The sequence below is a fragment of the Oreochromis aureus genome, linkage group 22, assembly GCF_013358895.1.
Source record: "Oreochromis aureus strain Israel breed Guangdong linkage group 22, ZZ_aureus, whole genome shotgun sequence".
Taxonomy (NCBI): domain Eukaryota; kingdom Metazoa; phylum Chordata; class Actinopteri; order Cichliformes; family Cichlidae; genus Oreochromis; species Oreochromis aureus.
The window spans coordinates 35,283,715-35,307,806 of record NC_052962.1 but is presented as its reverse complement, the minus strand read 5'-3'; the positions used below and the strand labels follow the sequence as shown (position 1 = coordinate 35,307,806).

At 39.0% G+C, this 24,092-nt stretch overlaps 2 long non-coding RNA genes and 1 gene segment (V, D, J or C); 2 read left to right on the top strand and 1 right to left on the bottom strand.

Moving 5' to 3' along the window:
* LOC120435846 overlaps nucleotides 1–4,743 on the top strand; it is a 106,025-nt gene extending 101,282 nt beyond the window's left edge. The window contains exons 2-4 of one of the 2 annotated variants that reach the window (XR_005609967.1): nucleotides 2,118–2,336; nucleotides 2,437–2,782; nucleotides 3,026–4,743. This is a non-coding gene — a long non-coding RNA (uncharacterized LOC120435846). Of the gene's footprint in view, nucleotides 1–2,117; nucleotides 2,337–2,436 lie in introns of both variants that reach the window. The other variant, XR_005609966.1, reaches the window with a different exon arrangement.
* A 1,112-nt stretch (nucleotides 4,744–5,855) lies between these two features.
* The window catches only part of LOC120435842, a 114,194-nt gene continuing 95,957 nt past the window's right edge, over nucleotides 5,856–24,092 (bottom strand). The window contains 1 exon segment of the C gene segment in view: nucleotides 5,856–6,336. Coding sequence covers nucleotides 6,011–6,336 — 326 coding nt within the window.
* On the top strand, nucleotides 10,057–12,445 carry LOC120435845. 2 transcript variants are annotated; one of them, XR_005609965.1, is made up of 3 exons: nucleotides 10,057–10,201; nucleotides 11,989–12,163; nucleotides 12,307–12,445. It is a non-coding gene; the product is annotated as an uncharacterized LOC120435845 (long non-coding RNA). The 2 variants fall into 2 exon arrangements; XR_005609964.1 differs by lacking the exon at nucleotides 10,057–10,201 and adding an exon at nucleotides 11,064–11,117.

Here is a 24,092-nt window from a genome sequence, read left to right as displayed (position 1 = left end):
CGCGACAGTGTGCTCATAGAGATATCGATTCTCCGTGAGGGTATTATTTACTTTCTCTCTCTCTCTCTCTCTCTCTCTATATATATATATATATATATATATATATATATATATATATATATATATATATATATATATATATATACATATATATACACTTACTGTACTGTATATACTTACTCCCGACTTACTGTGCATGCTTCAGTCACCCCTTGCATGGGAACAGGTAAAAGTGATGGAGTGTTATGTCAAACTACACACAAAAACCCACAATGTCAATAAATGTCACAGTACAAAAGGGGTGTGACGAGGGGTGCAGGACCACCACCTGTCTTTATTTGCTCTGCCCTTTTCTTGGTTGCTGTTATAAACAAACAAACAGATTATTCCAGGGTCTCTTGTCATAGACTAAAAGCAATATAAGTGATAAATATTACCATTCTGTGGAATATTTTCATATTTCACTTTTACTTTTTCCCATGTTCTAGTGGGTCCTGTTGTGGCTCTAATGTGAAAGAGGATATGATGTAATATAATATAATGTGGTATAATATAATATCACATGATATAATGTAATATCATGGATCACTTACGAGTTTAATTTGTCAGCAACTTTCTGCCAGCCCTCTCTCCTTGCTTTTGCAGCCTTTGCAGTGTTCCCCTGCGTTTTAATTAAACGCAGGTTTATCTAGGCACAAACCCGCTGGAACACAAGACAATCAACTGCATGACAAAACAAGACAAGAAGGCGCTCTCTGTGTTGTGGGCTCGCGAGGGAAGTCAGTCAAGGCCAAGTAATGCTCCCGTCACCTGTCCTTAGCCAATTCCGACGGGCTCCCTCGTTACTGCCATTTTTATTCTCAACAAGCAGTCATACATGAATATGCAATTACCAATACACATGACAGTCTTAAGCAGGCATGTGTGTAAGCAGCATCAGTGTCTGCATTCTGTGTGTTTTCAGCCATACCATACATAGACATATGACTTTTCAATGAACTTAACGTGTGTGTATGAGGTATGCAGAAAAGCAGAACTAAGCGTCTTGCTAAACTATAAAAACAGGAACTTGTCATAGGTCATGTCTCAAATGAACATTTAAAGGTGTGAAGTCTTGCACTTTAATTGAACAGAACAGTCTGGTTTCTAAAGCTATAATGGAAATTATAACATCGAGGCTGCTTCCTCTCATCCCATGGTACACGAAGGGCACATAGAATCGTATCAGACCAAATAAGGATAATATATTTTATCAGCATACAAAAGATTATATATTTCTAAGCATAAATGACGGGGGCTGAGGTGAACAGGTGCTTGAGCATATTGAAAGCTGACTCAGCTTCAGTTGTCCAGTGAACATGTCTCTTGGTGGAGGTGAGTGTGGTGAGTGAAGCAGCTACATGGCTGTAGTTTTATATAGTACAGCGATAAAAACTGACGAAGCCGAGGAAGCATTGGACCTGTTTGTACGACGAGGGGGTTGGCCATTCCTTGATGGCTAGAACCTTAGCTGGGTCAGTCTTCACCTGCCATCCTTCAAATACATATCCCAGAAAAGTTACAGAAGCAGAGTGGAACTCACATTTTTTGGCATTTACATAAAGCCAGTTCTCAATGAGGCATAGACGGACTGCTCTATTGAGCTTTCTGAAGACTGTGGTGCCATTGAAGAAAAAAGAAAAAAAGAATCCAGCACCCACCAGGGAGGAGGACGGCCATACGATTCTAGCGGCCAGTGACTCTCGGATATATTTTTATTTAGCCTCTCTTTCAGGCTTAGAGATGTTGAGCAGCTGACTAGAGGGCAAAGGGGCACCAAGGAGGAGATCAATAGCACAGTCATACGACCTATGGGGTGGAAGTCATAGTGCTTTATGTGTCATGGTCTGAGTGATTGGCTGTTTTTCTGCTGAGCTTCATGTTTCATCGTCTGGGCAGAGCCGCCTTACTTTTCCCTCTGGAGCTGCATCTGGAGCTAATCGTCTTGGCTGTATTTAAGACCAGCACACACAACTAGTCTTTGCCAGATTGTCTGCTAACCAGCATTAGTTCTAGGCCCACTCATTTCGATTGCTGATTATATGCTTGTTACTTATGTTGTTCTCCTATGTCTGCAGATTACCCATGGAAACATCTGCCATTACAATTATCTCATGCACCTGCTCGCTGGACTTACCTGCATACAGCTCAGCCACAGCTACGTTGCAGACTCCATTCTGTTTCTCGCCTGCCCACCCCCGCTTCACTACCTGTGATCTTGGATCAATTCATACCAACATTCACCCGGACCTCCGCAACCTCGCCTCGCCCTCTCACGTTCCTTCACCTGCAACAAAGTAAGCTGTAACATTACCTCTAGATCATTTGCCTCAATTTCCATGCCCTCAGTTTTCCATGCCCTGGTGCAACACTGACTATTCTCTCCTTTCGTTGCAGTGTCTCAGGCTACCGGCTCTAGCACCCCTGTGTCCTCATCAACTTATAATAACTGATAATTCATGCTCTAGCTCGAGAATCTTGTTACGTCATGTGCCTATTACCCTGATCGTAACCCAAGTTGGTAGTTATAGTGTTTTCCTCTCATCATTGTATATAGCCTGTTGGCCATGTTCACAGTTACAGTATTAACTCACGCACATGTATATAGCTCATAGGTCTAATATTTAGCTCACGCCTTTGCATATAGTTCCCAGTCCAATCTTCGCCAACGTGGGTAACTTGATGAACTGGTGGGGAAGAGATGACAATGCTGGTCTTAAATATCCTTAGCAGACTGCTCCAGGTAAGGTGATGACACCTCTGCCTCGGGCAGGTGCAGGAGAACATGGACTCAGTGGAATTTTCCAGCAGCTCACTAGGACTGTGATAGTATCCTATTGTCAATGGAAAATTGTACTTAGTAGTCAGTATAAGCTTTTAATGATATAAGTTTACATGTGATAGAATACTGCATGATGACCTTTTTATGACTTAGACTGTTGTCCACTTTAAGATTTGTTTCTGTTTTATAAATTCTTTCCCACAGCGATAATAGCTGAACAAGCAGTTTATCTCCGACCAGGAAGAGGAGAGTTGGACACTTTTATCTGCGCTCCCTAACAACAAGAGGGGCCGCGTCCTTCAGAATCATACACCTAACATACGCACATACATACGCACCAACATTCCTCTGTCTATTCACTATTGTATTACTTTTGCATATAAATAAAAACCAGGGCAGTGGCAGAGCGCTGATCACAGGGCCCCCACTCTCGTAATATCTTTGGGCAAGATACTAACCCCAAGTTGGCCTCCGATGCATTCATCGGACTGTGAATGTAGTTTAGTTTGCACTTGTGTTTAGAAGTGCTTGTATGAGTGGGTGTGAATGGGTGAATGAGGCATGTTGTATAGAGCGCTTTGAGTACTCCAGGAGAGTAGAAAAGCGCTATATAAGAATCAATCCATTTACCAAAACAATAAGGAATCTATGCACATCCTCCTCATCCTATGGGGCAGGTGTAGAGCCAGAAACATGAGACAAAGAAAAACGAATTCATGGTTCACACACTGCAGAACTCCAGTGTCCATATTTATCACATCTAGTGATGTTTCAAGCACACATGCTCTTTGTCACACAATGAAACACCAAGCAGTGCCTTTGTAAATCACCTATGAATGGTCCCATGACCAGTAACATCCAATCAAAAATCAGATCCTATACAAACAATAGATAAGTGAAAAACAATACATATTACCTGGAAAAAAAAAGACTTTAGATAAAGAATAAATAAATAAATAAGTAAATAAATAAAATAATATGATTTTTTTATAATGGAAAGAAAAAAACACAAAATAACAAAAAGAAAAATAGAATTGAAAAACGAACTACACAGAAAACAAAAGACAATTCACCGAACCGCTCACCGAGTCAACCACAACGCATCCTATATACTGTCTGTAGTGTTATTAAAACATACATACACAGTGTACATTATCAAAAAACCTTATACTGCCTTCAGGTATTTACATCATCAAGTGTAAAAAAAACCCTCTTAATCGTAATTATAATATTACCTTCAACTAAAAACACATGAATCCATAAGAAATATAAAGAAAAACTCAAATTTATATTGCAATGAAATACATGGAGTTATACAGGTAGAACAGGATAAATGTCCATTTCTGAAGAGGTAAAGACTTAGATAAAATTTTCAGCAAAACTGATCTCATCCCCCCGGATATGAGGCGGAATAGAGACCAAAAATGTTAATACTTTAGACTAAAAGAAGATATCCCTTTGTATTAGAAAAAATAAGAGATTTTACAATATTGTTTTTAGTTTTTAAAAACTACAAAACTTAAATAAATCATTTCTGAATACCAGTTCAGAGGCTTCAACAATCACAACGAAGCAAATAAAAAACAAAGACGATCAAAAGAATAATTCACTCTGTATAATTATGTTATATAGACAGAACGATTATATATGCATCATATTTCATTTTACTGAAAATTAGGGGAAATCAGGGATTTGCTATGAGGACATGACATGAACAAGAGCAGTCGAATATTGTATATAGTCATCGTACACAGCATGAATTCCAAAAATACCATTTCATCCATTGAAAAAGAGCTAAAGTCAGTTCATTTCCATAGAGAGGCACTTTGCATCAGCAGCACCATGCTCCAGTGCTCTGGGAGAGTTTATAGTCCTGAGAGTTGAACACTGGATGACTGACAGCTGTCCTTCATCACAACAGAAGCCACAGAAATCCTCCTCATCAAAAACATGACTTTGATCTGCGTCCTCATCTGGACTCTCCTCTGCTGCTGCTTCACAGGTAAAGTCCAGAGAATCAAACTCCTCTCCTCTATCAACATCTGTCCCTCTGAAATGAAGCCCACAAAACCATGAAGCTGCTTTATGTTTTTGTCTCTGTATCCTCAGAGTCCAGAGGACAGATCACAGTGACTCAGCCTGGAGCAGTGAGCTCTGCTGTGGGAGGAACTGTGAACATCAACTGTAGGACCAGTCAGGATGTTTATGTTTGGAACAACAACCACTATCTAGCCTGGTACCAACAGAAAGATGGAGGAGTTCATAAACTGCTCATTTATGATGCTGGCACTCGATATTCAGGGACTCCAGCTCGTTTTACAGGCAGTGGATCAAACTCTGACTTCACTCTGACCATCAGTGGAGTCCAGGCTGAAGATGCAGCAGTTTATTACTGTCACAGTGTTCATGAGATCAACAGTCAAGGTCCGTTCACACAGTGAAAAACAGTCGTACAAAAACCTCCCTCAGTCAGACTGAACAGAAACTGAACTGACGGCTGCAGCTGGAAGATACTGCAGAGACTGATACAGTTCACTGAGGACACACACACACACACACACACACACACAGAGTAATAAAACTTAAAATAACACACATGAAACATAAATTTCTTTTAGTGTCTCTCACTTTAAAAAAAAAATAAGTTCAACTTTTATTTAATCACGTTGAAGAAAATAAAGAACGGTCTCATTATGGGTGACATGCAGGTTACAATGATCTTCCACCACCTTTGGCTGCCTCTGCTACACCCAACAGGAAATAAAGCAGCTACAAAACGCGAAAGATTTTAAAACTATTTATAGCAGGGAGCAAATGTTGGCTGTGACTTTATTTATTGACTTATTGCTTTATTTGTTCATGTATTTTTTTTTACTTTTTTTGCAAGTTTACACTCTGATGTGATACAGCTCATGTGATTCTCTCAGTAAAAGTTACTGAAGGAGAGATTTTCAGTGTATGGAAGCATCACTACTGAACCTGAAGGATGATTATCAGACAGAAGAGCAGCTGAATGGAAACACATGAAAACCACTATTTGAAGACCTCAGTTTTTATTTGAAGTATTAAAACCATCAACAGTGCCACAAGCATGAAAACATGAAAACTATCAAAGCAATACAGACACAGAGGGAGCAGACTGAGAGAAGCTGCAGACTAAAGCCAGTATCAGAGTCCCAGTGAGTCAGCTCAGGACTGGGAACACTGGTCTGTCATCAGAGTCTGTGAGAGTGGAGTGTGGGAGCCCTGGGTGGCCTCACAGGTCACAGAGCCCACCTTCTCCCACTGGTCTGCAGGGAGCCTCAGGGTGCTGCTCCAGCTGTAGTGGCCGTCATTCTGCAGCGCCCCGGGGCTCCTGCTCTCCTCTCCACTGCTGCTTCTTCCATCCACCTTCCAGGACAGCCTCCAGTCTGAGGGGAAGCCCTTGTTGGCCACACACATGACTGTAGCCTTCCCCTGCTGCAGCTCCTCACTAGAGGGCACCAGCACGGTCAGGGAGGGGGGGACTCGACCCACTGCAGAGAGAGAGAGAGATGTTAGAGAAACTGGGAGTTTGGGTGGAACTGCTCTCCAGTTGTTTCACTTCTCTATGTGAGCTTGGTAACCATGGTAACAGACAGGCTTCACTGCTGAACCATGGCAACAGACGAGTTTCAGTACCAAAGATAAAAATATTAAAGCGTTTCTTTGACTTCTGATGTTCTCGTGTGTGTTATGTTTGTATTATTTATTAGTTTTACAATTAGAAAACAAACAGAAATTAACATGTCAGAATTTTGTCATAAACTTGTCATAAACAATAGTATGTAAAACAGAAAAAAGCATAGGCCTTTTTTTTGGTCAATTTGGGAACAATAAAGATAACTGTACTTACTCGCACATTAAAATTCATAATATCAGCAAACCTCAGACAGCTCACTGTTAATGTGTTATTAATAATGTTAAATCTTTAAGACTAATTTTAGATGGATGTCACATTATTTGCAGCAAAAGGTTGAAGACAAAACTTTTATGGAAATGTACAATCTATAAATGTTTTCTACTTTTCTTCAAAAAAAAAATAAAAAAAAATGAAAGTTTAATTTCCAGTGAAAATAAATGCACAAGGCGATTTTAGTCTGAATTCAAAATTTACACAGATTTTATATTTATGAGAAACATGAAGTATTTGTGTAGAAGGAAATGAAATTAACCTTAATGACACAGGTTTAAGCTTCATAAATGAGTCAAATGTACTTACAGTTAACATTCAGTCTGGTTCCTCCACCGAACGTGTACCACAGTGATACAAACTCATTGAGCCGCCGTACAAAAACCTCTGACTGTAGAGAGACACGGCTCTCTGACTCTGAAACAAACAAACTCAACAAAATAATTCACTGTCCGTCCAACACACTTCATGCACAGACAGTAACAAGAAAAAAAATATACTGTCTTGTAGTTGTAATTTTTTTTATGTATCAGCACATTATAAAAATAACCTGGTCTTAAATTAGGGTCATATGATTGTTGTGTTTTTTTCTGTGTATGTATTATTGTAGCGTCTTCCTTACAATATAAAGTGCCTTGAGGTGACTGTTGTTGTAATTTGGTGATATATAATAAAATTGAACTGAACTGAATTGAATTGAATTAAGTAAACAATAACATTTTGTCATTATTTCTTAACACAAATTAAACCAAACCCCTCACTTTAATATCAAATCATCTTGGTATTATTTTTTTGCCAGAATTTAAATTAGGAGGCTCAGAGCTCTTTGTTCACCCAGTGTTATTTACTTCATCTCAGAAATATTGCAAAATGAAAAGGTCCACCCTTTTCCTGCTGAGGACCATGGCCTCAGATTTGGAGATGCTGATTCCCACCACTGCACACTTGGCTGGGAACCGTTCCAATGAGAGCTGGAGGCCATCACCCAATGAAGCCAACAGAACCACATCATGTGTGAAAAGCAGAAAAGCAGATTCTGAGATCACCCAAGTTGAAAGCTTCTGCCACTTGGCTACATCTAGAAATTATATCCATAAAAATTTTGTCCAGAATCAGTGAAAAAAGGGCAGCCGTGGTAGAGTGCATCACCCACTGGAAATGAGTCAGACTTATTGCCGGCTATGCGAATCCTTATATAACAGTTGCACGGGCTTGAGCCACATACTTTACCTTTTTTCTTACTGTTTACTTTCTATTCCTTACATTTTCAAAAAAGGCTTGTTGCTTTTGCTTTAACATTTAAGGGGAGTTATTATTTCGTCACTGCGAGCCTTCACACATCAAAGCACTTAAGCCTAATCAGTAACACATGAAAGGCGATCCTGTTCATGTATTAATCGCAAGGGGATGTCACAGAAAAAGAGATGACTTGTGCCAAAGTCAGGGATTAAAAGTAGGACAGTGTTTTTTAATTGATTTTTTTTACTGTGGTTTTGGTATTTCAGCATCTAGCTAACCCTACTGAAGACAAGCGAGCACAAAGGGAGCGATATTTTTTAAGTGTCAGGTCATTTCAAATCCAGCGTTTCTATCTGCTTAACAAACACCAGCAAGCACACAAACTATTTGTGTGCAGTTTTTCTCACAGTGTGTTGGTAGCTAAAGTTCCAGCTGCTGTATTTCACAGGGAGAGAAAAGAAAGAGCTAACTTCACTCAGAGATGGAGAAAGATAAGAAGGCCAGGACATGAGAGGAAGAAGAGAAGATTTAAAAGGTAAGGACTGCTCATTTAAAACATTTTCTCATTTCTGAAAAAAATCACCATCTATAATATATGAAACAAGGAAACAGTGCTATTTTTCCATTCTTTTCCTTCTGATTCAAGCATATATTCGAGTATAATTATAATTTAAAAAATTAGAATAAAGTTTGCATTCCAATCTACTGATTTTGTGTGTTATTGTGTTAATATAGCACAAGGTTCATTTAGCTCTCCACAAAAATAAAAATGTTCTCCAAATAGCTTATTTTATTTCCTTACTTTGAGTACATTTCAGAGATTGTACTTTTTTACTTCTGCTTCAGTAAATAAGTTGAATGAGTACTTCAGCTTTCACTGAAGTATTTTTTTTAACAGTAGTATCTTTACTTCTGTACTTTTGCCACCTCTGGTTACATCTGAGCTTCAAACTCAGGGAGGCCTTGGAGACCCTACACTGTTAACCTTTGCTGTATTTTTCACAGTAAAATACCACAAAATGCCCAGTAACTTACCTGAAAACATTTCTACAGTTAATTACTGTAATTTGCTATGCATTATGGGTATATTAAGGTTATTTACAGTAACTTACTGTATTTTTTAAAATTGCGGTAGTAGTTATACCTACCGTTAACACATTAGCAGTAGTGCTACTGTATTATGTGATTTGAATGGTTCATCATACTGTTTGTGTATTTTTACTCTTTCAGTGGTTGGTTGCAATAGTGCATTACATTTTAACTCTTTCACTGCTAACCATTTCCAGATTTTCCTCCAACCTATGCCATTTGTCAGTATGATACCAGTGAAAGTATTATGGTTTTGACTTTTTAGGGGACTTGCCTGTGTGTAAGGTTCAAGAATTCTGATCATCTAATCTGCTGCATGCAGTTGTATGCACATGCACAGCTGCTGCAAATGTGTGCTTGCCACTGCGTTGCCATAGAGATCAATTCAAGTGACAGCTGCTCCTGGGGAGAGGGAAAAAGAATGCAGAAAGGCCTCCTTGTAGGGAAATTTTATAAAGCAAGGTTCTCCAAATCTCTCCCAAAATTCTGTGTTTTCTTAATTGACTTCCATTCATATGTAAAGACTATAGGGTTAACTACAAATAAAAAAAAGCAGAATTCACATTGTTGCATCTCCATCACTTATCTCTGATTAACCCTGAACAAGATTCACACTTCCTTTTGTTAATTTTTAACTTGCCACTATTCTGTTGTTGGATTTCACTTAGGTTGTTGCTGCTGTCTGTTTTGTGTAATTTTGTACTTGTGACAAGTAGTGAATAAAGTTATTTAAAAAAGACGCAGAAAGGCGAACTTGAGTCAGTGGAGAATATTGTAATAATTTGGCGGAGGCTTCTCAGTCGAGCAGTAACTGAATTGCTCATTTACTGAACGTGCAACATGTACAGAACTCTTCTGGGAACTAGTCAACCCAACTTAGTGAAACACACACTGAATGCATGCTGGCCCCGCCCACCCACCCACCTACCTACCTCTACCAACCTCTACCAACCACCACTCCATATCCTGACTGACATGACCTGTGATCCAGTGATTGACAGGAGAGGAAAGACTGGCCAACTTTGTTAGCTCTTCGTTAGGATATGCTCGAGAGGACAAAAGATTTTGCACCTCGTTATTGTTGGACCTCTGTGTGGAAACAGCGAACGGGACGTCATAAGGTAATGCAAAGGACTCTCCTACCTAACATACTCGTTTATTAACTTTTAAGAGCATATATATTTTTTGTGTGTGTGTGTCGGGAGGGGGGGCTTAACTCGGTGTTAGCTTGGTCGAAATAGCACATTAGCTGAATTATTCTGGAAAAAATAGGTTGTGTGTGTGTTTTTTTTCTTTTCTTATTTAAATATATATTTAGATATATATTTTCCACGGGGAGGGGCGAGGAACACAGGCGCAACGACAGTCTTTGTCTTTTTCCCGCCCAGTGTGGTGCATTGTCCTCCTGCGCTTCTGTTCTATGACTATTGAGAAGCTAGCCACGCTAACAGTGGCACATTTAGCTTCAGCTCTTTGAAAGACAAGACAAAGCAGCAGGTAAAAATACACATTTAATGAGAATAAAGAAAGACAACTTTTTTTTTGAAGTTTAGAGACTGCTAAAACAATCTTATCCAGTTTTGAGCTTGCTCATGTAGGTTAGCCTGCTTTATTTAATTTTGTGTGAGCTGCAGTACACAACATTAAAAGTTAATATAACATTAGGTTGGTGGCGCGAGGAACTCCAACCTAAGTTTAATATTTATTATTTTTTTTAAGTGGGAAGGGGAGCATGTTTTTTTCCTTTAATACAACGTCTTCCAGGGTCTTTTTCATAGGAAAACCATGTAACGTCTGTGTTAGGTTGGTCAAAAGAGCAATTAGTTGAATTATTCTGGAAAAGATGGGTTGTGTGTTTTTTCTTTTATTTACTTATGTAAATATATTTTCAAGGGTTAAATAAATGCCACATTAAATTAACAATTGTCTCTCTGTCTTTTCCGCCCAGTGTGGTGCATTGCTGTCCTCCTGCCCTTGCTGGCAGCGCTGACAGTGTGATGTAGCCTCAGTTCTTTGAGAGACAAGACAAAACAGCAGGTAAAAAGACATATAAAGTTAGACAACATTTTTTTGAAATTTAAAGACTGCTAAAACAATCTAACCCAGTTTTGAAGTTTCTCATGCAGGTTAGCCTGCTCTAATCTCAACTGTGGTTTATTGTTTCATAGGTTCCATTTAAAAAGCAAGACAGTGTAGTGGTCTGTAAATTAGTCGCAGTTAGTGGCAGTGCCATTGTTAAGGGTTTAACGTCAGCTTGACAGACCCTCCAAAATTTTTCCTCCAGTGTTTCAGGGTCTGCATGGTTTAAGTTAATAACACTGATCTATAGATAGTTTTTCTTTTAACTTTTTCCCATTTTTGATACAACCCAAGCAATGTAGATCCTTCTTTAATAATAGAACAAACAGATAATAGATTGAGATGTTTTTCAGTCACTGTTGTGTTGTTGCCATGCTCTTTGCAAATTAAAAGTTAAGTCAAATTCACACACATGCAGCCATGTACAGGTGTAGATTTTGTGGTGTTTGTAGTTCAGAATTAAGACAATTTTGTTATCATATGAAGAAACATCAGCACACAGCTAATTAACAGGGGTTTGTCTGTTTTTATATTGTATAAAATATAATACACACAGTTTGCTGCTGTTTCTCTTATTATTTATTATACACAGTGACCAACAGGAAAAAACAGCCTAACATTTCAGCACAGGCCAAAATGCCAAAACATTAGGCAGTTTTTTCCTGTAATTGATCATAATTTTCATTACATAATAAATAATAAGAGAAATAGCAGCATACCGTGTGGATTCTATTTTTGTACAGTGTGAGGCCTGCTGTTCAGCATTCTTGTGGAAACCTTATTTGTAAGGGTGAGCACATTGTCTTATTGGACTCTTCTCTGTTTTTAGGGAATAATTTCATGTCTGCAAGCCGCTGGATGATCAGTTTGGAGGGCAAGGTATTTTATGAGCCTGAGCAGATGCATGACTTTGGCAGCACCCTTGCTGGCTTCTTTGCGTCATACTACGTTTTCAACCTTGAGTATCAGGAGTCAGCGTCCATCACACTGGAGATGATACAGAGGTAAATACTTTACACCATTAAAGCTTACACCATTTAGGAATGAAATATATGTGATAGCTTGACTACAGTTGCAGAAACATATAGGTGATTGCTGTAATGTATGTTTTAATTTTGAAATTAAAGCAGCCTTTTTCCGTTAAAAGGTTCTTTGTGAGGATCAATCCAGACATGGGAACAAAATGCCCTGCAAAACTTGGTACAAGCCGCAAGACAGGTCATGTCGTAAAGAGGAAGGTTACAAGCATCAGCCCTCGGATCACCACCTTCCTCCAGCGGCTCTCTGGAGGACTTCAACTAGGTAAGAATACAGAGATGATAATATCTTTTACATAGCTGATAATTATATACAGTTAAGCCCATAATTATTCATACCCCTGCCAAATTTTGACTTAAAGTTACTTTTGTTCAACAAGCAAGTTCTTTTTGAGCAGAAATGACACAGGTGTCTCCCCAAAGATAATAAGACGATGTACAAGAGGCATCATTGTGGAAAAAAAAATATTTCTCAGGTTTTATTTATATTTTAGCAAAAGTATCATGTCCAGAATTATTCATACCCTTCTCAATAATCAATAGAAAAAAGCCTTTATTGGCTATTACGGCAATCAAACGCTTCCTATAATTGCAGACCAGCTTTTGCATGTCTCCACAGGCATTTTGCCCATTCATCTTTAGCAATGAGCTCCAAATCTTTCAGGTTGGAGGGTCTTCTTGCCATCACCCTGATCTTTAGCTCCCTCCACAGATTCTCAATTGGATTCAAGTCAGGACTCTGGCTAGGCCACTGCAAAACGTTAATGTTGTTGTCTGCTAACCATTTCTTCACCACGTTTGCTGTATGTTTTGGGTCATTGTCGTGCTGAAATGTCCACTGGTTCCCAAGGCCAAGTTTTTTTGCAGACTGCCTGATGTTGTTGTTGAGAATCTTCATGTATTGCTCTTTTTTCATGGTGCTGTTTACTGTGATTAGGTTCCCTGGTCCATTGGCTGAAAAACACCCCAAAGCATTAGGTTCCCACCACCATGTTTGACAGTGGGGATGGTGTTCTTTGGGTTGAAGGCTTCTCCATTTTATGCCAAATGAAGGCAACATCATTGTGACCAAATAATTCAATTTTTGTTTCATCTGACCATAACACTGAAGACCAGAAATCTTCTTCTTTGTCCAGATGAGCATTTGCAAAGGCCAAATGAGCTTTGGCATGCCTTAGAAGTGCCTGGAGAAGTGGCGTTTTCCTTGGTCTGCATCCGTGGAACCCAACAGTGTCCGTTGGACTGTCTGCCTTGAGACATTGCTACCAGCAGAGCCCAGATTCACCAGAATGGCCTTGGTGGTGATCCTTGGATTCTTTTTCACCTCTCTCACTATTCTCCTGGCCAGCACAGGTTTCACTTTTGGCTTCCGACAACGTCCTCTGAGATTTTCCACAGTGCGGAACATCTTGTATTTTTAATAATACTTTGCACTGTAGCCACTGGAACTTGAAAACATTTGGATATGGCCTTGTAGCCCATTCCTCACTTGTGAGCAGCCACAATGCACAGCTGCAGGTCCTCACTGAGTTCCTTTGTCTTAGCCATGAATGTCCACAGACCACCTGCAGAGAGCTGCTGTTTTTCACCTGTTGAGTTGATCAAAACAGCTATTTCCAATTAATCAGGGTAATTAGGATGCTTTAGAACAGCTTTGACTATTTGGAATGGTATGGAACTTTGGATTTTCCCAGAGACTGTGACAGTTTGTAAAGGGTATGAATAATTCTGGACATGATACTTTTTGCTCAAATGTAAATAAAAGCTGAGAAATATTTTTTCCACAATGATGCGTGCTGTACATCATCTTATTATCTTTTGTGAGACGCCTGTGTCATTTCCAGTCAAAAAAAAATAACTTGCTAGTTGAATAAAAGTAACTTTAAGTCAAAATTTGCCAGGGTATGAATAATTATGGGCTTAACTGTACATACTGTACACACATCCATACAACAGTATGAATGATCTCAGACAGATGTGAACAAGTGAATAACCTGAGCAAACATGAATATTGATGATGTGTCTTTGACAGGTGGTGACGAAGACTACGCTGAACCCGACCATCCTGGTAACAGAAATCTAAATCCCATGTCACATTCTATTTCCTGGGACCCACTGATAATTACTACATTTTGTAAATGATTTTTGTTTTACAATTGTAATAGTTTATTTAATGTTCATGCTGGTGGGTTTGTCCTGTTTTTAGTGGAATGAAAAACTGTTTTCTTAAAAAAATCAGACACAGAAAGTTGAAGGACTGTGTAGTTTTCATGGACGCTTCTATTTATTTTGGTTATTGACATTGTTTTTATTCAGTTGAAAAATGTTTTCTTGTTAAAAAATTATCAACAATAAATGTTGGTTTAATTCACTATTCTGAGACTACTTTATTGAATTATATTGTTTTTTGTAAATGTTCTTATATTGAATATGAATGTTAATATTATTTTATATGCTGCAAAACACAATTACAGTCTAAACAAATTATACTGTATACAATTACAGTGTTATACCATAAACCACATTTGCAGTACAGTGATACTATAAAACTTAATCACGGTAAGTCTTTCTAACTGTAAACCACGTTTACAGTAAAGCTGTTATACTGTAATATATGTTTACAGTAAAGTGGTTGAACTGTAAAACATCACAACAGTAAAGATACTGTAGATCAGTAATTACAGTAACTTACTGGCAATAGTGTTGCCAGTAAGTTGCTGTAAAAATACAATAAAATGTCTAACAGTGTATGACAGCCTATCCCAGCTGTCATAGGGTGAGAGGCGGGGTACACCCTGGACAGGTCGCCAGTGTGTCGCACAGGGCTCTAAAAAAAATCATCTTTATCCTTAATATCGCTTCAATGGCTTTAAATTTTACAAATATTTTTTACAAATACATTTTAAGTCCCAGTGGTAGACTGTGATGCCATACAGTATGATTATCTCCAGGTGAGGTGATGACAGCTCCGCCCCAGGAGAGGAACAGGAGAACATGGACTCAGTGGAATTTTCCAGCAGCTAACCCGGACTGTGACAGTATCCAATGTACACCATAAGCTGTTTAAATATTATAGAAACAGAAAAGAAAAATCTGATTCTATATCAGACAAACACTAGATAAGTGAAAAACAATGCATGTTTCTTGGAAACAAATGACCGTAGATAAAGAATAAATAAATAAACAAATTAATTAATAGTCAAAAAAGAATGCATTGTAAAAAAAAAAAAAAATAGAAAAAACTGTCTGTAATGTAAAAATTATTAAAATGTACATACTGTCATGGTCTGGAGTCTGTGGACTCTGTCTTTATGTTTATTAATGTTCTGTGGTTTGTTTATTTTTGTGTTATTTGTAAATGTTCCCATTGTTTAGTGTTTTCTGTTCCTCCCTTGTGTTTTGTCTAGTATTTTTGGTTCTATGGTTCACCTCCTCCCAGTCTCGCCTAATTAGAATCAGCTGTGTCTTCCTCCTGTGTGTATATTAGTGTGCGTTTGCCTCGGAGCATCTGCTTCTCTGCGTGCTCTGATATCAGGAAAAAAAAGAGACCATAAATATTAAAAGTTTAAACTAAAACAAGATATTCCTTTGTATTTAAATTAGTAAAAAAAAAAAAAACTATTAACAACATTTACAATAGTTTTTAAAAAAGTACAAAAATCACTAATTTCTGAACACCAGTGAAACAAATGAAAAACAATAAAAATCAAAGAGTCTGTGAAGGTTCTCAGTCATCCAGGTCATCGTAGTCTAAGGAGCTTGGAGAGAAAAGCGTCTGGACATTTGTAAGTGGCTTGAAAACGTTTCACCTCTCATCCGAGAAGCTTCTTCAGTTCTAGGGTCAAATGGTGAAGAAACCCCGTGGGAGTATCCACCCAAAGAGGGACAAAGGACCCCCTTGTGATCCTCATGTGACTAGGTAGAGGATCACACAGACACACACACACAGACACACACACACACACACACACTCCTACATCGTTCCCTCTCTCACCTGGAGACCGCTGGGAGCACTGTGAGAATCATGTTCTTTGATTTCTCCAGTGCCTTTAAAACCATTCTTCTCACGGTCCTGAAGCACAAGCTGGAGAACACAGGAGTGGACCATCACCTCACTACATGGATTCTGGACTACCTCAATGACCGACCACAGTATGTGAGAACACAGGGCTGTGTGTCGGACAGGGTCGTCTGCAGTATGGGGGCCCCACAGGGAACGGTTCTGGCACTGTTCCTCTTCACCATCTACACTGCAGACTTCTCCCACAACTCCACCCAGTGTTTCCTGCAGAGGTTCTCTGACTAGGGAGGATAAGAAAGACAGACGCAACAACGTTGTCATCCCCTATGTAGCCGGTGTATCAGAAAAACTCAGGAGGGTTTTCTCCAAGCACGACATCCCGGTGCATTTCAGACCCAGGAACACACTCAGACAGAAACTGGTTCACCCAAAAGACAAAACTCCAAAACACAAACTTAACAATGTGGTGTATGCTGTACAGTGCAGTGAGGAATGCCCGGACCTCTACATTGGAGAGACCAAACAGCCACTTCATAAACACATGGCACAACATAGACGTGAGCGACCATCATTGAAGACAGCCGGTGGTTTACGACACCAACTGTCTGCCATCTATAATCCAGTTTTGAATTCCCTTCTCAGACACCTTAACGCCCACTCACATCCTGGGCCATCTGACCTCAGGAAATCACATGATAGGGTGGGGCCAGGTTTCACAATGAGCTCACTCAAAACCCTGGCTGATTTTGACCCACACCCGTTTGCCCACCTTGGCTCATGTGATTAGGTAGATTATCATCAGGGGTCCTTTTGTCCCTCTTTGAGGGGACAGTCCCACTGGGTTTAACCCTTAGATGCACACGTGGGGTCAAAAATGACCCCAAGCAGTTCCTATGGAATCTTCTATGAAACTTTCATTCTTAGCGACTCTGACTGACCCACTTACACTTCTGATGGATCAAGAATTAATTTTTACACAATAACATACATGATTTATAGTCAGGGCTGCACATAAGTGGTCCGCAGGTGTGCATTCGCTGTCACAATAAAAGTATTCCCGGAAATTCAGAGAATACGAGCTTCTTTTGCGGTGGAGGAACACCAAAGTAATTTCTTACGGAGCTTGCTTCTTCAACATCTTTAAGAGTTCTGAACAAATGTCTGTCCTCCTCCAGAGCATCTAATGTACGCAAGCGAGCGTTCCAACTTCTTATCTGGTACGCGTCTTTTATTTTGAGAGCAAATGCGCACCTGCGGACCATTTATGGGCAGCCCTGTTTATAGTTTCCTGTGCATTTCAAACATTGTCCTTTCTGATGTTTTTTTTTAATATTTAAAGTAGCATGGCTGCTATGAGGCCAGCTAGGATCCGTGTGGACCTTGCCCTACAAATGATCCAGGACGGATGGGATGAAGAGCCCATCAGAGGCACTGACTCAGAATCTGACATCTCAGATATAGAGGACCCAGACTATTGTCCCCCCCCCCCCACTGAACAAGGCCAGTCAGATACAGAGGAGTCCTCTGATGAGTCCTCTGAAGAGGAAATGGATATTGAGTCTAGTGGAAAAATGTAATCGAACATGAGCTCCTGGCCTTCATTTGACTGACCATTCTTGCAGGAAGTGAGAAGAACTGGGATGTACCAGTCAGTGTGTTTTTTGGGAGTCCTCTGCATAACCCATTGTACAAGGCCATTATGTCAATTCAAAGATTTAAAGATAATCGCCGTTTCTTGCACTTTGATGACAAGAGGACCAGAGCCTACCAACTGAAAACAAACCACATGGCAGCTTTCCGCTAAATATGGGGCCTGTTCCTGGTCAACTGCAGGCAGAAATTCATCCTCAGTGATTGTGTTACAGTGGATGAACAACTTGTGCCTTTCAGAGGGAAGACCCAGCTTCTGCAGTATATGCAGAGCAAGCATACAAAAGTGATACAAGTGATACAAAAACTGCAATTTCTTAAAATGAATGAAAAAATAAATAAAAATGCAAAGGGCCTCATGTCACAAACATGTTTTATGAGGAATACCTCAAATATTAGAATGTTACAACTCTTCTTTTTAAAGATTTTGAAGAATAACAACCGAGTTTATAGCAAAATGCATTGTTTCTATTTGGGGTCATTTTTGACCTCACTCGTGGAAGAGTGTAGGTATTGGTAGGTTGTGCATCCAAGGGTTAAAACTGGGACTCCCCACCATTTAACCTTAGAATTGAAGAAGCTTCTCGGATGAGAGGTGAAACGTCTTCAAGCAACTTAAAGAAGTCCAGACGCTTTTCTTTCCAAGCTCCTTAGACTTTTAATTAACTGCTTTAGTTAATTGTTCATGACCTGTGCAGTATGTTAACACTATTGGAAGTAAAAATAACTTGAACTCCAATTCTAAAAACACAACTTTCTTTTTTTTTATAAAGTGGACTTGTATTAGTCTGTGGTCTGGGAGAGAGTCCTGTAACTCTCTGTCTGCAAAATACAGTACATAATGACCAATTTTGGGCAATTAATTATATAGTTACTTCTTCAAAAAAATTACTGAGTTAAGCAAACAACAAAGCTTTTTGCAGCTGTTTACCTAAAAATGCAGCCAAGGTGTTTTTTTAAATAAACATTTCAAACTATTTACAGAGCAATCAGCTGCTCTGCATCAAATTTGGTGCCACTCCAAAAAGTAATTTCTGTCCACTATGGAGAAAAACAGCCTGATACCTGCACAGCGCCGTGCAGAGATGTTTAAAGGGGCAGGTGCTCAAAGTTAAAAAGGGGCACATTGAACCAGGTTGAATAACAACAACACACATTCATCAAGAATCTAATATGGGCAACAAGGCAAAGCAAACATAGCCTATGTTTTAACTGATGGTTACAATGTTGCTGTTGAGGGGTTTCTGCTGCTCCTGCTGCTGATGGTGCTGGAGGGCAGGGCTGTGCTGATCTGAGACTGTAGAATGTAAACAGCACAGAGATGGTACCTGATTAAACAAGTGTCATGAGATAATAACAAAATGCAAAGATTGGTGACAGCGCTTGGAACCATAAGGCAACAAAAAACTGTGAGAAATAAACTCGGCTCTGCCTGTGAATCACTCTTTGCCTCTCTCCCTCCTTACATCCCCTCATCTCATCTATCACTCTCCACTTTGTAATCCAGCTGCTGAGGGATCCACTGCTTGTTGTAGCCTCACACATCTCCTGATGTTTCCTCCTCATGTCCTTACCAGCCATGTCTGGACAATGTTATATCATGAGTAATAATTTAAAAAAAATGCACAGAGAGTTGTCGGAGGCAGCCTCCCAACCGTCACAGACATATACACCTCCAGATGCAGAAAAAGGGCCAAATGTATCACGAAGGACCCCACTCTCCCAGTACACACACTCTTTGTCCCCTCAGGCAGGAGGCTGAGGAGCATTTAATGCAAAACCACCAGACTGAGAAACAGCTTCATTTCAGAAGCTGTGAGACTTCTCAATACACAACTGTTATTGTAGCACCTTAACCACTACTGATACTTATTGACACTGTTACTTTATCAATGCTGGTCATCATGCCCTTTGCTGCTGAAGTATTTATTTACACCTAGATTTATACCCATACTCCATACCGGTACTCAGGTTGTTGCACTCTAGTTATTGGATTATTAATTGTATTGTTTTATTACTTGTCATTTCTGTTTTTTAAAAAAAACAAAACAAAAAAACCCAACTATTTATTTATAACTTAAAAAATAAAATAAAAAATACAAATTTCTGTTTCTTCATTTTTTTTTTGTTTCTTTTCAGTCCAGACCGTGTGTACATAAGTTTGTTCCACCTCATGTTAACATGTGATGCGAATGACAAATAAAGCTCCTTGAATCCTTGAAACAGAATATTTAAGGTAAATGTCTCAAAGTGAACAATCACAGAAACATTCATCTAAACGAATCCTGTCAGCGTTCAGGAATCTAACAGCTGAGGGAATGAAGGATTTGAAGTTTCTGTTCGTTCTACACTGAGGTACAAGGTAACGGTGACCTGAGAACAACTTCCTGAACTCAGATAACAAAACACGTTCAGGATGGATAATAATGTTTTTTTCCTTCATTTCCAAACTGAACACAAATCTCTCTGCCTGACCTCCGTGGTTTTGAAGCAGGTATTTAAAAATAAAATACTGAACCAGCAGTTAAAGAAATGTTAAAAGGCTTTCTATAAATGCACAATAAGAATCATATAAATTTTCTTATTAACATTAAAAGAGTTCAACCTTCTGAACAATTATTTATTCTCTGTTAATCCCGTTTTACGATGGACTCTGTTCACTGTTCAAAGATTTTGCCAAAATATTTGTAACACTGCACAATCTGGACAACCAACCCATGAATAACACTGACTTCATTCTTAGTTCTCATAAGAAGTCCTGCAGCTGTCAGTGTACATAATAAAAAGAAGTGGTGACAGAACACAGCTGTTAGGTTGATTTTGATAATAGTTGTCATTGTTGTACTTACATTTTTGAAGCTTGCCTTAAACTGTATGATCAAAGACATTCTTCTGTTTCTGTCCTCCTCCCTACATCTAGGTACGGGAGGCCGTTGTCTATAGTGTTTAACTGCAGGCACATCCTATGTGAAGGTTCTGTTTTCTTATTTGGTGAGGATGTTTACTTCCTGCCTTTAAGGTTTCACTGGTGTTTGTATATGATGAACCATTAAAATTAAGCCATATACAGGGTGAGGGGAGATGACCCTTTGTGATCAGCAGGAAGTCACACACACACATACACACGCTCACATGGATACACACAGACTCACTCGCATACTAACTAGAGATGGACCGATCTGATATTACGTATCGGTATCGGTCCGATACTGACATAAATTACTGGATCGGATATCGGAGAGAAATAAAAAATGTAATTCGATCCAATAAATATCAAAAAAGCACCTCACAAAACTTGCGACATGGCGTAACTCGGCTCATAACCGTAGCACATCGCAGCAGTATGCGTCACGTGATAGAGCGGCTGTGTGTATTTGTAGCCTTGCCACCAAACCAGCATTTCATCTCCGAGGAAGTTATCCCAGAGAGAAGTAAAGCAAGTGTGTAAGTTCATCTGTGAATGTTTGTAAAGCATTCCCGCGTTAAGCTTAACAACCGATATATGGAGCGACTGCCTCTCTCTCTCCCTCCTGCTGCTACTTCAATCATGAAACTGATCAATGATCAGCTGATCGGCTTTTCTGTCGCGAGTCCGTCTCTCTTGTTTGTTTATTGCCCACTTTGCACCAGAAAGAGGAAACCAGCGGCTGAACAACAGCAGCACATTTAAGCTTGATAATCTGTTGTTAGAATGTATTTAATATTACTTTCTACACCAGGATCCTTTTCTGGCGGCTGGTAACTGTGCAGGGGCGGTTCTAGCAAAGTTTAGCCAGGGGGGCCGATAGGGCATGAACAGGGAAAAGGGGGGCACAAAGTAATACTTTTCTTTCTTATTCTCATTTAAAATGTCTCGCTTTTAATAAATAATTATCCGAATCTTACACCCAAAGTTTTAATCTGATGTAAAATGTATAGAAGTCCATTACTGTATATAGTAACTGTTAAGTCTAATATACCCTAGTAAGCTATAGTACTTTTTCCTTTGGGAAGGTACGATCTGTGCAGTCTGCAATTCTGTTGAAGAAAGATGTTGAATCTATTTAATTATTCTTGAAAAATAATTTATTTCTGGGCATTTTTTTTCACACTGCATCAAATTAAAGTTGATTACATCAATTAAGCATCATGAGGTGGGGGGTGGGTGGTTCCTTATTTTATTTTTTTTTGCTGGGAGTTTTACACCCCTATTGGTTATGTTGCTTACTCTTTAAAATACCAGAATAGGGAGGATGGAGCAGGTTTAAGTTTATTAGATTGATCAGTGTTGCTGAACTATGAAATATTTTGGGTGCAGTGTATTTTTTGCATACAGGTATAACAGAATAGCTTTAGTGTTTTTTTTGTTTAACTTGAGTATGAACTTATACAAAAAGCAGCAAGATATTAACAAAACAGTTTTATTGATTAAAAAACACACTATATCGGATTCATATCGGAATCGGCAGATATCCAAATTTATGATATCGGTATCGGTATCGGACATAAAAAAGTGGTATCGTGCCATCTCTAATACTAACACACACACACACACGTGCTCACACATGCATACACACACACACAATACTTTAACTGTTATGACACACCACTTATGTGTTTAAAATGGGGGGTTGTGTCATTTGAATAAAAGGACTGCGAGTGGAGGCTGGGGTCGAAGTTGGCTGGGAAACAGGTGAGGAGCGTTCAGCTCCAAGAGCCTGGTTCCGACCAGGCTTCCCTTGCACTGCAAGATAAAACCGGTTGAGCTGTTTGTCTTGCTTTCTTCACGGGAATAAGTATCTGAACCAGCGGGGCCTGCGAGTGTAGACCCAGCAACAGCCCTGAGGTGAACCACAGCTCTACACATTTCATTTGTCTGTTAACGAGGAGCTGCTGAACTCTTTCAGTATGAAAGTTTAAAATCAGCATCAGGAGCTGGTCTGGGAGTTTAAAATCAGAGGCAAGTCCCTCCATCAGAATATGAGGCTGCACCTTATTAAAACCAGAGGAGAAGTCCTCAAACAGAAGTCGTGCAAAAATGTACTTGTTGCATTTTTGCATTGCATTGCATTAAAATCTTTGCATTTTGACAAGAAAAATTTCCATATAAGCTGCTGAGTCTCTGTTTTTCACTCCATCTGACATCAAACTACTGGTGATCTTTGTGTCTTGGTTCGGTTACGTTTAATAAATTATTTTATATTTACGTAAACGTCTTGTGCTAACTCCCTCCTTGTAACCTATTTTGAACATTTGAAGTTTTTGACAGTGCTCAAAAGGAAACGGAGATAAAAGAACACAAATAACCTCAGCACCAGTAACTCCAGTAACTCATGCACATTAAAACTGAGTAAACTCAGTAAAACAAGAGCACACAGTGGAGCGCCCCCGGGAAAAAATGCTGTCTCTATTATGGGCCAAATATTTCACATTTCACATCAAGTAAATTAATCCATGTCATGGCTTAAACTAAAGAATTGAAAGTTCATTTTGCTGTTTTTTTGTTCGTTTGTTTTCCTATATTGTATCAAAGATAATTTGGGAAGTAACATTTCTCCTCTAAAATTCATTCAGACTAAATATTAAATTAGCGTTGATCCATTTACATCATTAGTCCCCACAAATGTGCTTTAACGTTTTGATTCTCATCATTATCATGAAGTGTTTGATTAGTTCATAAACTTCATCATCAGATTGATCCAAGTCCCTGTTTGAGTGTTGTGTGGTTTCAGCAGGCATTACAACACATACAGGTAGGAACAGAAGATCACCAGAGATAACTCTTTTTATGTGTGCCTATGCCAAGAGGCACACATATTACTATTCGTCGGATTTATTATTCTTATTATTATTATTATGTGTGCCTATGGAAAGAGGCACACATATTACTATTCGTCGGATTTATTATTATGTGTGCCTATGACAAGAGGCACACATATTACTATTCGTCGGATTTATTATTATTATTATTATGTGTGCCTATGCCAAGAGGCACACATATTACTATTCCTCGGATTTATTATTCTTATTATTATTATTATGTGTGCCTATGACAAGAGGCACACATATTACTATTCGTCGGATTTATTATTATGTGTGCCTATGCCAAGAGGCACACATATTACTATTCGTCGGATTTATTATGTGTGCCTATGACAAGAGGCACACATATTACTATTCGTCGGATTTATTATTATGTGTGCCTATGACAAGAGGCACACATATTACTATTCCTCGGATTTATTA